Here is an 18,960-nt window from a genome sequence, read left to right as displayed (position 1 = left end):
CATGAAGACACTACATACATTATGACAAATGAGGAAACCAACATCTCAAAACTCATCTATCTGTCTTCAGGCAAAAAATCCAAATATGGTTAATAAACTCTAAGCTCTTACTCTTGTAAACTGGGTAGAAACAATACATGCAGTCTTTTAGATCTTCTTCAAAGTCCTCCTCAGAAACGGTTTCAGGAGTTCCTCAAATAAAGTGTGATCTGTTCCAATGCTGAACTTGAAATCGATCCAAAACACACAGCTAACAGTTTGAAACTCTACTTGAATTCACAGCACAAGGAAGGACAACAATGTCCAATACAGCAGATCCTGTCGACACACGATCTCAGACAAAAGCTCACAGTGATAGGCGTCCTGCTGTTCACTGAACCAGAGCTGCTCTCCACAAACCCTGTTTCTTCTCAGCAGAAGCACGACCATCACCTACTGCAACAAAAACAAGCTTTTGCCTTTGAGCTGAGCGCCAACAAAAAGATGCAGAGTGTTTTATTAGCACAGCCGATGGATGCAGGGAAGAGAAAGACAAGACAATATTGAGGGGCAGTGTGTGAAAGAATACTCATTTGTTTTGTCTAAACCAGAGGTTATCAACGAATGGATCGTGGTCCAGATCTGGACCCAACACCGGTTCTATCCAAACCATCTTAAATAATTTCTCATAATTGTCATAATATTCAACTATATGTTTAATGAGGCACAGAAGTGGTATACATGTATTTACACAGGATTCAATGACTCAGCCCTATGTCTGTTACTTGTGCACAGTTGAAAGAAAACAAGAAACACACCGATATAATTACATTGTGTAGAGACAGCTTTCGAGTAATTCCTCTTTGTCCATTTGCCAATAAAGTCTCAAAGGAAAAATTCTCAATTTAAACCTGCATGTTTTATCAAATGTCGGTTTATTTATTTCTTTTGTAAAAAATTGTGACTCTATACTGGACAAATCAGCAGTCATGAGCCGCTTTTTCACCGTCGGAACAGGAACAGTTCCTGTTATATTTTCACTTAAATGGTTAGTTCACCCAAAAATGAAATTTTTGTCATTAAGTACTCACCCTTATGTCGTTTCAAACCTGTAACACCTCGTTCATCTTCAGAACACAAATTAAAATATTTTTGATGAAATCCAAGGTTTTTTTTATCCTCCATAGAAAGCAACAAAATTACCATATTCAAGGTCAAGACAAGTCGTAAAAACATAGATAAAACAAACAGTCAATGTGACAGCAGTGGTTCAACCTTAATATTACGAAGCGACAAAAATACTTTTTGTGCGCATAAACTAAATGAAAATAACAACTTTATTCAACAAATTTGTCTCTATCCTGTCATTCTTCTACACTATTTTCGTTGCAGTGCTTCCAAGTTCTACGTCAGAACTCCGACTCAGTGTTGACCAATAATGAGTCGTGTAGAGAAGAAATTGCTGAATAAAGTCATTATTTTTGTTTTGTTTTTGTGCACAAAAAGTATTCTTGTTGCTTCATTAAAATTAATTTTGAACAAATGTAGTCACATCGACTATTTTAACGACGTCTTTAATACCTTTCTGGACCTTAAATGACGGTAATTACATTGCTTTCTATGGGGGAACCTTAACAACCTTGGATTTCATCAAAAATATCTTAATTTGTGTTCTGAAGATGAATGAAGGTCTTACGGGTGTGGAACGACATGAGGATGAGTAATTAATTACAGAAATTTTATTTTTGGGTGAAATAACCCTTTAATCTTGGTTCGGCATAGCACGATTACAAACCGTTCTTGGCCCGTGATTCTCGTTGTCTAACTGTGCTGGTTCAATGTGTGTAGTAACACATTAACTCAGGATTGGTCACTTGTCTGTTGCCTAGCTAACAGTTTCTCTGTAGCTGGACAAGCGCTCTATTTGAGCGAAGTAAACAAGTTAATAGTAAAATTAAAAGAAAAATCTGTTGCTCTGTTATCAGCCCCACAGTGAAAAATAAAACCATATTCAAACCGGCTGAGCCGGATCGGCATGGAATGGAACGGTTAAGCAACAAGAACCCAGTGGTGGAAAAGTGGCTATGGAGAAACCACTTTGACTTTTAAGCAGAGGTGGACACTGTACTTAAGTACACTTTTTGAGTGTCTGTACTTTACTTGAGTATAATTTTTTTCTGGAAACTTTCACTACAGTTGAAAGACAAATATTGTCTCCTCACCTCATGAATATTATAGCAATGAATGCACTGAAAAGCCCTTGTCCTAGTCATATACGTCAGATATCAATGCAGAGAGAGAGAGAGAGAGAGGCAAAAAGCTGCACAATTAAAGCTGCACACATGATCTAATTCCTGAATGACAATGATTCGCCCGTGTATTTTTGACAAAAAACATTCAAATGTGCGTTTGTGCTGCTGCTGCTCTTGAGAGAGCAGTTGGCATGTTTAGATATAAACAGCTTCACAAACAATATTTTTAAACACAATATCATTATTTCTGAGTTACAAATATTCCAATTATCACAGAAGTATACAAAAGTTTATTATACAGATATAAATGCTGATGCATATGTTACCAATCAAAATAGAATAAATCATCTTTTGAAAGTAACTGGGTGCTTCAAATAATGACTGTATTGATTGCATCGTTACGCCACTAGGTGGCAACAAATTACTGTTAAAAATATAACTATCACTGAATCGTTCTTTCAGAAACAAGTGAAGTCTTTATGAATCCAACTTACAAAAATATTCTGTTTCACCTGTCTGGATCTTACGTGTGTTTAAGCATCTTATTTGTGTTGAATTTGTGGAAACACTTTACAATAAGGTTCATTAGTTAATGTATTAACTAACATGAACTAACCATGAGCAATACATTTGTTACTGTATTTGTTAATCTTTGTTAACCTTAGTTAATAAAAATACAGATGTTCATATTGTTCATGTTATTTCACAGTGCATTAACTGATGTTAACAAATACAACTCTTGATTTTAATAATGTATTAGTAAATACTGAAATTAACATTAACAAAGATTAATAAATGCTGTACAAATGCAGTTCATTATTAGTTCATGTTTAGGTAGTTAAATGATGTTAACTAATGGACCTTATTGTAAAGTGTTAGCGAATTTGTTGAGATTAACAGCCTGTTAAATTCATTTTATAAAAATAATAAACAATAAAAGGACTATTAGAGTTGAGTATTCTGCATTTTTCCCCTTACTGCTACTTTTTTTTTTTTTTTTTGGTCGTTTCATAATTTTAATGGGACCAGAATCGCAAATTGAAATCTGAAAATTTCTTACGATCCCCAACCCTACACATAATTACAAATAAATGGCAAACAACACATTGAATTAAACTTGAAATTTTGGAGTAGAAAGACTGACTTCTGGGAGACCACTTGGGATTTTACACAGAATAGTCCAGAATACTGGCTTGGAATCAGTCGTGCATATTGTGTTGATTTCCAGCGCTGAACACATGAATGTGTGTTTGCCACTGAGTGAAGAGGATGTGAGGAGCAGGTGTGCTGTACAGCTCCCATGTGAACACCACCGGCAGGAAGATCAGTCTTCATTCAGCAGGCCTACACAGGATGTACAAAGCATTCTGCACGGGAACAGAGATGAGCTCAAACCCTCAGTGGTGGAAACCTACTATACTGTGTAGTGACAGCAGAATGGGATAGTCCTAGTTGCAATATATTTATTACATAAATGTACCTGACAAAGTCACTTGTTCTTGTCAAGTAAACAGAACCCTTGAGCCAACATGACTGACCATAAATCTTTTAACACATGGCTCTGTACATTGAGCATGTGGTAAAATTAGAAAACTGATTGTGATATGTGGTCTTAGGGGAACTGGCCTGCCTGTGTTAACAGGCGTTTGAAGGGAAACCACCTGAAGCTCACATTGACTAGATTAACACATGCCCCTCCATCTGGCACACATGTGCCATAACCGACTACAATCTAATCACAGAGTGAAACTCATCTGTTCTGTCTAACATAGATGCGAGCAATATACAGCTATCATTTTAGCCAACTGCAGCCTGTAAAGCTAAAAGTTACTGCATAATTTAAAGAAACTAAATCAAATGAAGATAACCTGTAGGGTTTCTGGCTACACTACAAATTCCTAAAAAACTAACCAAGTAAGCTACTGTACATATCAGTTTCTTAATATGTGATTGCCACTTTTGCTATGGATATTTTAAATGGTATTTTTATTCCCAGAACCAGTTTAACTAGAATTTTTCACCATTCTACTGATTCTAACAGCTTGTTATTTAGTATATCCCCATAGAATAAAAAAAATAATAATAAAAAAGCTTTTTTCCCCCTCACATTTGCAAGTTTTTATATCACAATTATGCCATTATTTCTTAGAATTTTGAAATATAATTTGCAATTGAGAGTTAGAAAGTCTGAAATGTGAGATAAAGATTTTTCTTGCAATTCAGGGTTTATATTGAGTTTATAAACTTGCAACTGCGAGAAAAAAGGCAGAACTGCGAGCATCATTACGGCAGTCTTCAATGTCACGTGATCCTTCATAAATTATTCTAATATACTGATTTGATGTTCAAGAAACATTTTTTATTATCAATGTTGTGCTGCTTAATATTTTTTTTGTGGAGATTGTGATAAATATTTTTAGGATTCTGTGATGAATAGAAAGTTTATTTGAAATAGAAATCTTTTGTAGCATTATAATTAGCCATTTTCACACTTCTAGGCTTTTGGCTTCCGGAATAGCCCATGCTGGGCATAAGTTTTCCCGGTAACAGTGATAGACAGCCTTGTCTAAGAACCAGTTCGAAGAATTAAAGTATTTTTACGAATTAAATGTCATGAAAATCATTGAACGGTCTTGGTGATTTATTGGTGAGACCACAGAGCTCTCATTAAGAGCTAAATTTATTAACTGATTTGAAGTGATGGCGGTTAAATTGGTTATATTCTCCATGTCTTTTTGGTGCAGCTGTGCATTATCGCACTCCATGTGCTGTAAACACAGTGACTGCGTCTCAATGTGCATACCATCCATCTTAAATAGTATGTGACATTAGTAATATTCAATACTTTTTAAGGCAGATAGGGTGGATAGTATGCACATTGTGATGCAGGGAGTGTTTTTGGCGATGTGCTGGGGAAATGATCGGCTGGCAGCTCACTCATCATGCAGACCTGATCTTCTGATTCATAAGGAGAAGCAGGACCGCTCACACCCTGGATATTTCTGGATGTGCAACTCAATAAATTAGAATATCATGAAAGTTATTTTTTTCTGTAATTTATTTCAAAAAGTAAAACTGAAATATATTCTAGATTTATTAGACAAAGTAAAATATATCCAGACTTTTTTGTTTTCATTTTGATGATTACAGCTTATATTGGGAGTTTCGATTTTTTTTATAAATAAATTATATAAATAATGTTTGTTGTATGGTGATACGAGCTAGGGAATTTCTGAATGAGTAGCTGAGTAGCCTAAACTGTATGATAGCTGGTGAAATAAAACCGCCCTCCGGTAAATTCAAGCAACGGTCTGAGTGGCCCTATAAGCTACAAACAAGTAGAAAATAATTTCTTTGTAGATTATACAACAGCTACTTGGAAAACAGACAAAACAGAAAAGGTAAGAAGTGATTTCCAATTCTTGTGAAAAATGCTAATTGTCTTTACTGTTTATTTTGATCAATTTAATGTGCTCTTGCTGAATAAAAGTATTAATTTGTTTAAAAAAAAAACAACAACATTGCGCTGACCCTAAACGTTTGAACAGTGGTGTATGATAAATGGAATACATAAGAATTATATACATGAAATTTATAAGAATGGTGATGACGTTATTTTAAAGTGATACTTGTTTCTCATACAATGCATATTATGAAAAAGCACAGCTAGTATAACTCACCAGATAGGACAACCTCAATCAGATCTCCCTCATGGATATCCTCTGCCGATGTTAGCCGCTGGAGGATGTTGTCTGAGTTCAGATCATGGCGGAAGAGCAAGATCTTATCGTACAAGCCAAAGAATCCACATTCTGGGAACTGAGGAGGGGAGGATGGGATATGTTATTAATAATCAAATCAAATATCAAAAGAGCTTTTTTTCTTCATCAGAACTTTTCATTTCATATTGTAAACTTTTGAGAGTATCTATCCATTCATCCATCCATCCATCTAGAGTGTAGATATGTAAAGAACAGCATATGAAAGTAGCATCGGTATGTTGCAATGGAAAATGATGGAATATTAGCAGTCATTACACAATAATATCTGAGCACTCAATGCCACACACAAACAATCAAAATCAGGTATTCCAGAGAGCCATATAATGATGTGTGATGAATCCTAATTCCTGTGCTAGAGCCAAAGACAATATGACAAGAGAGGGAGACAGAAAGAAACATCCAGGCCCTGTTTTTCAACAATGGCTCCCCTCTAAGGAGATTACTAAAGCTGGGAGGCATGCAGAGCAGAGCGCCTGGAATATTAGCCCTGCAAAGGGAAGGTCTGTAAAACATCTGTTGAAATCAAGCCCACAGTGATGAGTCACACTACTGTTCTCCACTTCCTCCAGCACAGCTCTTCTCCACGTGGAAAAAATGCCAAACACTAAAAGAAAATGACTTGCAGGATAGCGAGGGCTGATTAACCTTGCTTATATGACCTTTTTTATTTCTTTGCATTTTTAACATAGCTTTGTAATGGAGGCCAACTAGTAAAGAGCTGTGCAGGTAAACCTCACTCCTCCGGCCTCAAGAGGCGTACTAGGGACTGATGCTAGAGCCTGTGGTCTTTAGCGTCCATGTTAACGCACACACATCCCATGGCGGTGACGCTGGTTTGAATCGGAGCGAGCGTGAGTAGTTACACCTAAATATACCCATAAAAAGAGCAAATATTGAAATATTAATACAAAAACTACAACACAAATACACTGTAAAAATGATTTTCCAAAATTGTAATAAACCAAAGATTATTTGAGTACTTTTTTTTACAAGCAAATATTATTTCAGCCTTCCTTCATTTTTAATTCTCTGTGTTACTTACTTTTTCTTTAGAATTATTTGTTGATATTTACTAGCAATTTTTAGCTCCATTATGGTCAGGAATTTGAGCAATTGACCTGGTATATTAGTTGGTACTAGTTCAGTTAGTCAACTGAGTTTAGAGGAAAGCATAAACATTCCAAAGTGGAATAGTCACACAGTCAGAGGTGAGAAGTCCTGTCAGGATATGGTGATCACAGCCAATTCTGAGGTATTTCCTCTTATCAAGAATCACCAAACACCCTCCCATTCAGAATATTTCACACTGACATGTCCCTGGTGTACTCTGGAATCTCTGGGATCTACATCAGGTCTTCTTTAAACTTGCAGGGGTTTTGGGAGTATTTAGAGAAAGAATCATTGAATATGCCAAGCCAAGTTGTATTTGTGTCAAAATGTATTTATGTAGCACTTTTTACAATACACATTTCTTCAAAGCAGCTTCACATCAAAATCATCATGATGTTAATGTTTATAAAATCTTAATATATTCACGCTTTATAGTGGCATTTAGCAGATTAGAGCTGGGTAAGAATATTTTGCGATCATGCAAGGAATCAAGCAGTTGAGATTTGCTATATAGTATATCTTGCCATAACACAAGATATTCTGTATGTACGAGGATAAAGATGGACATACTTGTATGTGTAACTTTATATAAAGAGCTGTGTGATCATATAGCTACATTTTGTGACAAAAGAAAAAAAAAAAAAAAAAATCAAGCAAAAATCTGAATTTGAATCTTTTGCACTATGAGCATGAACGATACCTGAAATCATGAGAATTGATGGATGATAAAACAAATTATATATATATATATATATATATATATATATATATATATATATATATATATATATATATATATATATATATATATATATATATATATATATATATATATATATATATATATATATATATATATATATAAATACCCACAGATTTAAGCCGGACGCACACTGTATGATTATGGCCACGATTTGGTCGTCTGAGACAAATTTTGAAAATCCTAGAAATTAATGACTGTTGCGATTAAATTTTACCTCAGACAGAAATTCTGGCAGTGTCAGAAGATTTGACGGACAACCCTGCAGTGTGACTTCTCCTACGATGACCGTCAAATTGATTTGTTTTTCAAGGTAAGACATGATCAAATTTAATGCTAGAGATTTCTTTGTTAGCCACCATTTCAGTTCTGCATGTAACGCAGCTCACAGTCACCGAACGTGTATGGGATGATGATGTAAAACTCTGGAAAGTTTTCATGAACATGCCCGTTTTTAAAGTGCCTTGACTGTCATACAGTCTGACATTAATAACAGCTGAGATCCCACAGTGTGACATGAGGTATGACAAGCAACATTCGTAAACAATCGGGCTATTATAAATCACACAGTGTGAATCTGGCTACACTAAAGGTGAAAATACCATAGAGGGTCTGTGTTCATTCAGGGTCCGTGTATCATTTGTTCATTCATTTTTTGATTTACTGTAAGACAAAGTAGAACAATGAGAAAACGGCACATTTTTCAGCGGCCGTTCACCGCTCATGTACTCACTGAGAACAGCTTTATCACATCCTGAATTTGGCTCTTATGTAGATAGAAAATAACTGAACTCTTGGTTTCATATTGAAAGAGAAATTTCAAGTGAAACGAATATTAGAAAAAAAAGAAATAGGACATTGTGATTGGTATGTTGGTAGAAAAAGCAGAAGAAATCTTCGTAAAGAGGACCCATTATCCTTTTTTACATTTTCAACTTCTTTTAGTGTGTAATGTTGTTGTTTGAGCAAATAAAAGGTCTGCAAAGTTACAAAGCACAAAGTTAAGTGACATGTGAAAGCCAAGTATGGTAACACAAACTCAGAATTTGTCCTCTGCATTTAACCCATGCGGTTAGTGCACACACATTAGGAGTAGTGAGTAGTGAACACACACACACCAGGAGCAGTGGGCAGCCATCTTGCTGTGGCGCCTGGGGGACTCCAGCGGGAGTTATTCTCCATATCAGTGCGCACCGTTTCTGAACTCCCTGACACACCTCAGTCTTGAGTTTTCTACCAGGAACATAAGCATCATTTAAATAATTCCTGCACAAGGCATACACAAAAAAGGGGTGGGGTCTGGTTGAATTGCATTAGTAGTCTGTTGAATCTCATTAGTAGTGTGATTCTGAAACATGCTCAAATCGGTTGACCGATCACAACACACTGGTCCAGCTGACCAATGAGAGCACATTGTGCTTTTCGGAGGAGGGGCTTCACAGAGACAGGAACTAAATAGGCCTGCGTTTCATAAAAGCATTGTGAGCTAACTTGATTGTAGAGACAATTGGTGCCAATGGTTCTACGATCTACTTAGGCTTACAAAGCTTTTGAGAAAAGCAGCCCAGAGCGTTACTGGCAGACTGGGAGGAGAGGTGCTGTAACAATGTAAAATATGTGAAAAATAAGGTGTTTTTTGAACATTCAAGCATTAAAACTAGGGATGCACCGAAATGAAAATTCTTGGCCGAAACTGAAAACCGAAAAAGAGGAAACCAAGGCCGAAAACCGAAACACAGAAAGAAATTATGGCAATTATTAATACCACTGCATTTATGTTAATGACTGTGTACTAACTCTACTAAAATCAAGTTTCAAAGAATAAATCAATTACAAATTATGCAAATATTTATTTAGCACATTGCAACAATGCACAGTATAAAATAAAAATCAAACTAAAATGTTTAACTTGACCCCACCCATGTTTACATTAAATAATAATGTCCTGTACATTATTATTTGATGTACACATGAGTGGGGTCAAGTTAAACATTTTAGTAAATATTTCTTGCAGGATTTCACTGAACATATCAGACAATGAGGGTGCATGCCCCTCATCTGGTGCAGAGAGACAAGTTTTTTTTTTCTGCGCTCTGATCTCCTTCTCCTGCGCTGGGCGCTGCTCCGTCTCTGTCTCCACACGGGTTCTCCGCATCCTTCGCGGCCTGGATCATTTCTCGTGCGCGCTGCTTTATTTCCTCATCAAAGTAATGGTCTTTATAACGCGGATCAAGTACAGTCGCGATGAAGTGCAGAGGATCCGAATAGATCTCAGTGAAACTTGTGCTGAACGACTCTAAGAGTGTACTTTTTATTGTTTTCACTCCGTGGTCCGTCTCAACCACTTCGATTAGGAGACGCTTTAGTGCTGCGATTAAAGGAATAACGTCTGCTACAAATGCATCAGAGGAGCTGATCTCGCGGTTTCGGTGATAAAAGTCTTTCGGCCGAAAACCGAAAATGCACTTTTGGGCCATTTTCGGCGGCCGAATATTCGGTGCATCCCTAATTAAAACCAAACAAATGATTTTGTAAAAAGGGCATAATATGGCCTCTAACACTTTTAAAGGGGTGATGAACTGAGAAATAAAATGTTCCTTGAGCTTTTGACATATAAGAGGTCATCATACTTTAAGAATATCCTGTAAGTTTTGGAGCTGAAAACTTCCCTGTTAGTCCAATAAAAGCTTTAATTGACACCAGACCCAGAAAACGACAGGATTTACAAAGTGGGGATCTATGACATCAAAGGGCAGCAAGCACCGCCTCTGCAGAAGAAGATCAACACCTACTTCATCCCTGCCTGTTTAGCCCCGCCCACCGATTCGCACAATAGAATAGGTAGCCTAAGTAACACAGACCTGCGTGGTGCTAAACTAGATTGAGCTACCAAGCAATAAACATGCCGGTGAGGATTACAAATGTAGCGCCCCCTACCTGTTTTTTATGTTAAATAAGTAGGGCAGCGTACCAGATTCATTAACTATGTGCCTACAGATGATGAAGTTAGGCCCCTCTGGTGTCACACATGAATTACTTCTCCTTTAGAAAATTATATATAATGAAATCTATAGTAACTTATGAATAACTTGTATATGAATAAACTTTTTGAATGAATAAAACTCTGGAGGGATAACAAAAGATACAGAATTTAATTAGAACAGAAATATAAAATCAAAGATAGAAATTGAGTGATGTGATGTATTCACACAATCACAAGACTTTAAATCTGACCAAATAAACCCCAAAAAGGGCTATATCTCAGGTGACAGGAGTACAGGAATGGTCTCTGTAACAAACACTCAGAATTAAAAGAAAAACAAACAATCAAGTGAATTCACTTGGAATGAAATGTACAAAATTATTCACTCTGGATGTCAGAAATCACTTTGAATACTCACAGTTGATAATCGCGCTGAATAAACACAATGTAAAAGGAGATTAAACTTTGTGGGCCCACATACACACACACAAAACACACACACACCCCGTTGCAGGCCTGAGACGTTGCTGGAGTATGTGGTGACCTTAGAAACAGTAAACTGGCCTCTTCGCTCTCCTAAGCGGAAAAAACAAACTCACAACGGTATCTGAATTCCGTTTGGGAATTACCAGTGACTCCGCTGCAAGGTAGAAATAGACGGTCAATCTTCCTACTGTGCGCGGCTGAGCGCTCTCTGACAGTCCGGCTACCGACTCCTATTCACGCACGGTAGTATGCCTCCGGGAAATCTTCGTCCGGTGCGCAGCTGCGCGCTTTCTGCAGACTCTTCGCTTCGGCAGTCAAACTCACGACTCTCACGTTAACTAGGCACGATGATGTCTGTGCTCCGATCAACACGCAGCAAATAATGTGAGTGTCTCTAGCATTTGTGTCCGTACAAATTATATCTGAAGGATAACTTAAAACACCATCTTTATCAATTCTTCCTGCTAAAGAATGTCGAAAGTCCTCAATGTCGAGCGAACATTCACGGAAAATTAAATGACAACACAATAACACAAACTGACAACTCGTGTGACTTGAATCAAGTAAATATACACAATTTAAGATATAAATATGATGAATAATACATTAAAACTTCTAAAATCTTTATCATAAATTATCTGCTTATCTTTCCGATCGGCTGCATCAGTTAAAAACTCTCTCTCGTCTCCCTGGAAACCCCAAACAAATCACAAAACATAACAAAACATAACAAAACACGTAGGCGAGGGCGGGACTTAACGTTCATAAACCAATAGACTAGAGAAAGACCTAACTTGTAGGTCTTTTCACACGTGTATAAAAATCAAACTTGATATATGCTCGTATTCTTAACAGCATACACACCCACATTTTATACAGCAATATATAGAGTGGTATATTCCATTCACATTTTAGCTCTGAGCAAGAATAAAATAAAAATATAGCTGCAAGCAGCAATTACGGGGCCAAGCACAAAAACAGCACAAGAAGCCAGCCAACATGGCTGTGAGCATCAGACCAACAGCAGCAGTGAGCAATTAAAGACCTATTAAGATCATTTTAGGTAAAAGAGCTGAAAAATGATCAAAAATGAGGATTTACTGTTTCATCACTTTCGACCAATAGGTGGCGCTGTGTCCAAATTGTTGTCGTATGGTCAGAGTGAGGTGACAATAACACTTGCAAAGTTTGGTGTCAATATGTCAAAGCACTGAAGAGATACAGCGTCAAGAGTCGTTTTTGCATCATGCCTTGTAAATTTTGTTATAACTTTTGACCACAAGGTGGTGCTGGTCCGAAACTTCTCAGGCTCCTTCAGGGCATTGTCCTGATGAACCATACCAAATTTATGAATTTTGGTCAAACCCATCAGAAGTTATAAGCAAAAATAGCCATTATTCATATCTCCACTCCAGTAGGTGGCGCTGCGCCGAAACACTGTATGATGCCTCAGGTCATGCTTGTGATGACACGTACCAAGTTTGGTCTGAATATGATAAAACATTGCAGAGATACAGCTTCAAGAGTCATTTTTGCATCATATCTCAAATGTTTTGCTCTGGTATACGAAAACGGTTTGACTTATCAACTTGAAATCCATAAATTTTTGTCGGCATGGTCTGAAGATGATACGGTTCAATTTTGGTGAAAATCGGAGCAACGGTCTAGGAGGAGTTCGAAAAAGTAGGTTTTTAAAGTAAAACAATATGGATTACCAGTGACTCCGCTGCAAGGTAGAAATAGACGGTCAATCTTCCTACTGTGCGCGGCTGAGCGCTCTCTGACAGTCCGGCTACCGACTCCTATTCACGCACGGTAGTATGCCTCCGGGAAATCTTCGTCCGGTGCGCAGCTGCGCGCTTTCTGCAGACTCTTCGCTTCGGCAGTCAAACTCACGACTCTCACGTTAACTAGGCACGATGATGTCTGTGCTCCGATCAACACGCAGCAAATAATGTGAGTGTCTCTAGCATTTGTGTCCGTACAAATTATATCTGAAGGATAACTTAAAACACCATCTTTATCAATTCTTCCTGCTAAAGAATGTCGAAAGTCATTTTTGCATCATATCTCAAATGTTTTGCTCTGGTATACGAAAACGGTTTGACTTATCAACTTGAAATCCATAAATTTTTGTCGGCATGGTCTGAAGATGATACGGTTCAATTTTGGTGAAAATCGGAGCAACGGTCTAGGAGGAGTTCGAAAAAGTAGGTTTTTAAAGTAAAACAATATGGCGGACAGGAATTTCAGCTGACTATGGCAAATTTGATATCTTTGTTATCAGCATGACCCAAGGAATCTACTGAGACCAGTTTCATTACAATTGGTTAATATAGACAAAAGTTATTAGCATTTTTGTAAATTTTGTTATAACTTTTGACCACAAGGTGGCGCTGGTCCGAAACTTCTCAGGCTGCTTCAGGGCATTGTTCTGATGACCCATACCGAGTTTCATAACGATACGCTAATGCGTTTGTAAAATACAGCATTTTAGCACAAAATTCAAAATGGCCGACAGCTAAAACGGCCAATATGGAAAAATTGGATATCATTCGACTCGGCATGATGCCCCGAATCCAACGAGTCCAAATTTTTGTTTTTTTGACAAACCCATCAGAAGTTATAAGCAAAAATATCCATTTTTCATATCTCCGCACCACTAGGTGGCACTGCGCCGAAACGATGCATGTTGCCTCAGGTCATGCTTGTGATGACATGTACCAAGTTTGGTCTGAATACGATAAAGCGTTGCGGAGATACAGCCTTATGTCTATTTTCGCAAGCACTACGTACAATTCGTTCACATGTTTTTCGAAAGCGGTTTGAGGAATCAACTTGAATTCCATAACTTTTTGTCAGCATGGTCTGAAGATGATCTGGTTCCATTTTTCTTTTATCGGTTATAAAAGTAGGTTTTTCAGAAAATTCAAAATGGCGGAAAAATTTTCATGACGGAAAATGACGTCATAGGGTGCAATCGATTCGACTTGACCTAAGGAATCAGAGGAAAAAGAATTTTGTTTCTAGCCCTTATGGTTCAAAAGTTATTAACATAAACATAAGTGCAACTTTGGACAGCTGGTGGCGCTAGAGGGATTGAGTTAGAGACTCCAAATTTGCTATGGACAAAGGTCAGACTGTCCTCTAACAGTGTGCCAAATTTCACAACTTTCCCGCAAGCGGTTCTATGGGCTGCCATAGACTTCAAGAGCGGAAGAAGAAACGGAAGAAGAATAATAATAAGCGTACGGAACGCCAACAATAACAATAGGTGCCTAAGCACCTTCGGTGCTTGGCCCCTAATAAAATGAAATAAATTCAATACCTGTAGAATTTTATTCTACTGGGTTACACAAAATATTGTGCAGTGCCTGGAATCGACAGTAATGCTACAACATGTTAGTAACAGTGTTAATTATAATGCCTGATCTGATATGTAATGATTCATGTACAGTCATGTTCTTTGTCTGTGTGTCAGTAAATCAAACCCGTGACTAAACGTCAACTTGCGTTGTTTCTCTAAGCACGTGATGAAGCCGTCATTCAAACAGCGCCAGTTTATCAGCGGCTGATGCGCAAAACTCCCATTTTATTCAACTAATTTTTTAGCTATATCGTGTTTGCACTGTTAGTGAAGATGAAAGCATTTGTTAGTGTGCAGAAATTCAGTTGCAATGACGAGATCAATGCTTTCATGCACTCAACAACAGAACTACAGTGTTCATCTCTGCAACCTTTCATGCCACTATCTAAATTTAATGCCATAGATCTAAATGTAATGCAGCACTTTTCACAGTTAGTTAAACTTGAGAGCTGTAATAGTAAAAACACGCTAAAAGAGAGTAATACTTGGCTATTTCAAATGGAAAGATGTCAGCCAATCAAAGCAATGGGCATTTGCACTGAAGTCTCACAGCAGACACGCCCCTTAAAATAGAGCGTTCAAACCAGAGGGTTTCAATCAGGGTAGAAAAAATGCCTTTTATTTATAAATTATGACAATTTTGGATGTAAAAAGCATACTAACATTATAAGTGCACCACAGGAAACATTATAAAACAATAAAACAATGCATTTCATGACCCATTTAATGTTAAAACAGAAGTATATCTGTTCAGTTTATTAAATACCAGCATTCGGTGTCTCACACATTTCCAGGGATATTCTCTCTCTGTCTAGCAGGAAACTTCTTTATCTTTTTTTTTTTTTTTTTAAACCAAACAGTTCTTTGGAGTTTGCTAGCTCTCAGGAAACATTCCTGAAGCCTTTCACAACAGGCCAAATGGAAATATTGGATATCAGAAACGAGGGGATGAAAGATGGTGGAGAGGAAGAGAGGGGGAGATAGGAATAGATGGGTGAGGATCAAAGATGCCCCTTGGTGAAGGGTCTGGATGGGGTTACGCCTCACTGCCAACTAACACGTCTGAAAAAATCCATATGACACAGCTGCTTCCCGGCTGGGTCTCGACACACAATGTACCTAAAACAATACTGTCCGTAATGCCAGGGCCAATGAAACTCACGGCCACTGTTTTTGGCTTTGCCCCAATGTCACCTGTCTGGCTCTGGAACAGCTGTGTACTGACTCCAGACCAGGGTCCCGCAATCACTCAACACAATGAATTCACCTCAACTCACTCCCCAACAAAAAGAATATCAGCTGAAATCATGAAAGGCAAAAAATAAGAATAAGAGTGAACTGTTGATTCATTGTTAGTACACAACATATCATGAAGAGAAGGTTCACATAAAATGGATTTGCGAACAGTCAATGTTCTGGCAAACCAGCCACACTGTGAGCCAATCTATGTTTTAATTAGAATACTATCATACTATTTCTGCAGCATGAAAATGTTCTGTATTGTGTCAATACTGCTAATACTGTTCACAGAAATTGTGCAAATGTATCCACATTGCTATGATCAGATACTTAACTGCTGTTTTCTCACTGCTGTCATTTTCGCTGTGTGTTTATTTTGTTATTGAGAGGAAAGCACACAGCACATATTTACATATTCATCTAAAAGTCGCTCTCTTCAATGTTGGGATGTTTGCTAACAGTATATCCCTGCAATGGTATTTCCAATTTCTCTTCACCCCTAAGTGAAAAGCAAAAATTAATTTTGCCATGAGTAAATTGGGTGCTCTTAGATTTGATGTGTTCTCTGAGTATTTGATTTTGGCATACTTTATTCTGCAAAAAACAAATGAGTCCACACTTCAGCTATGTAGTGTACATCACAGTGGGCACTGGTATAATTCTTTCGTCTTCCATTGGTGGTAACTAGTGTAGTGAGCAGGGTTTGCTAGTGCTAATGTTAACGTTAATATCAGGTTAAAAATGTAAACATTCATTTATGTGATGATAGCCCTCCTTGGGTTAGGGTTAGTGGCTAATTTCTCACACATATGGTCAAGTGGAGTGTAGCTATACATTGATATACCAGCCAATATTTGGCCTTTTGAGGGCATTATATATTGATTATACTGAAATGTCACCCTTGTTTCTAGACATTGGTATCGACATCAAACACTGAAAAACCCATATAGGCTGCACACTGAATGCATTGCATTGCATAACACATACTAGATCCTGCAAAAATAGTATGAGAAAAATCAATAGTGATATGCTTTTCTGAACACAGCCATTAGTTTCATAATGTCTTTTCACTCCTTAAATGACATTAAAATAACTAATCTGCAAAATGCAGCTGAAATCCATAAAATGGCTTGGTCATGTTAAAGCCAGCATAAATCCTTGCATCTAGGCATGCTTTATCCATTAATGTACAAGAAACATGAAAGCCTTAGTCTTTCTGTTGAATTACATAAACTCATTTGACACAGCTGGACACTGGTCATAATCTGCATCCACAATATGAGCATCCCTTGGCTGTCTAAACGACCTTGCTTAAGCTGGAGTTGTCTGCTGAAGATGCATACAGACACCAACAGAAGATCAGCTGTTAACTCAGTTGGACGCTAGCAACGCCAAAGTAATGGGTTTAACTCCCAGGGAATGCATGAACTGATCAAATGTATACCTTGAAGGTGTCTGCCAGATGCATATATTATATTAAACAATGAAAAAAAAAAAAAAAAAATCATTAAATCTCCCTTTAAATAGCACACCTGCCTCCATATGCTGCTTCTAACTTATGTCATACCCCTGCTGTTTAACAGGCTGCTCCTGACATGCATCCTTCCTGAGAGAAGAGTCACTGAGAGCTTTCCTCTGGATCTGGACCCTTCAACTTCCTCCTGCTGGCACAGCCCACACACTTTCCACCCTATATTTCCCATTCCCTCTCATCAGCATCTGGTGGTGACTAGGCTAATGGTTGCGAGAGGCTGCAGCGAGCCACACTACTGCTAGGGAGACACAAAAAAACTGCAAATGTTGCCCACACCAAGACAAAAAAATCTGAAAAACAGAATAAATATACTCTGGTTATTGACTTGCATAAAAGGAAAGAACTGTCTTACAGATGCTGTGTGTTGTTTACAAAGCTGATTTATGGATGCATACCCACTCATAAGCACTGTGCAAGTCATGGGATTTAATCATTTAAGTCTCAAGCCATTTGTTGGTTGACTGTCCTAAACAGTGTAAACACTATAGAGCTTTTAAAACAAAATGTTTGAGCAGCCTGACATGTCTGCTTCTGGACAGCTGACCAATTGCATGAGGTTGGGGCAGGATTTAAGTCCCTTTAAAAGGTTAGTTCATCTAAAAATGAAAATTCTGGCATTAATCACTCACCCTCATGTCGTTTCACACCCGTAAGACCTTTATTCATCTTCAAAACATAAAGTAAGATATTTTTGATGAAATCCGAGAGGTATAAGACTCCTCCATAGACAGCAATTTAACCACCACTTTCAAGGTCCAGAAAGGTACTAAAGACATTGTTAAAACAGTCGACATGACTACAGTGGTTCAAACTTAATTTTATGAAGCGACGAGAATACTTTTGGTGCCCAAAAACAAAACAAACTTAATGACTTTATCCAACAATCTCTTCTCTTCCCTGTCTTTATCCGGTCTTTAGCCGGTCTTATAAGTGTGGAACGACATGAGGGTTTTAATTTTGGGTGAACTAACCCCTTACATATGTATTAATGTTAGTGGAAGGATGTTTGCTAATAACTTTGAGAGAACCTTGCCAGAACGTTAATAGCCACTTTTCTGAGAACGTTTCCTGTTAGCTGGGTTTGCAATCTATGCACTTTGCACTCCTGTTTGCAAATGTTCGTTAGCACTATGGTTTCGGGAAACACCAAATCACTGAACTATGTTGGTAATGACAGAACCTGCAACCGAAGTTTGCTAATGATGCTTTTGGTTCACTCATGAATACAGATGATCTGGCTCTCGAGGTCCGGGCCATGACTCTGTGGCAGGAGTTAACAACTTAAGGGAAGATGGTCACTGGATATGGAAACACATTTAAAGTCTTTTTTTCTGCACAAAGATATTGCAGAAATCAGAAGATTGAAAAACACTTTTATGATACGTCTGCAGTGCATTGGCATTCTTTTTGAATCTTGAAAACTTGTTCAGTGTTCCTGCAGGGAAAGCAGTCTTGTTTGCTTGCTTTA

The 18,960-nt window shown here is 37.7% G+C and overlaps 1 protein-coding gene across 11 annotated transcripts in view; it reads right to left on the bottom strand.

Annotated features, from left to right (window-relative positions):
• prkd3 (protein kinase D3) overlaps window positions 1-18,960 on the bottom strand; it is a 76,813-nt gene that overhangs the window by 32,642 nt on the left and 25,211 nt on the right. For all 11 annotated transcript variants that reach the window (XR_010892489.1, XM_067366708.1, XM_067366702.1 and 8 more), the window contains one exon: window positions 5,912-6,050. Coding sequence is in view for 10 of the 11 variants with exons in the window: in XM_067366708.1 (XP_067222809.1) it covers window positions 5,912-6,050 (139 nt within the window). In the remaining variant the exon portion in view is untranslated. The remainder of the gene's footprint in view (window positions 1-5,911; window positions 6,051-18,960) is intronic.

The sequence above is a fragment of the Chanodichthys erythropterus genome, chromosome 18, assembly GCF_024489055.1.
Source record: "Chanodichthys erythropterus isolate Z2021 chromosome 18, ASM2448905v1, whole genome shotgun sequence".
Lineage (NCBI taxonomy): Eukaryota > Metazoa > Chordata > Actinopteri > Cypriniformes > Xenocyprididae > Chanodichthys > Chanodichthys erythropterus.
This window is presented reverse-complemented; position numbering and strand designations above follow the sequence as displayed.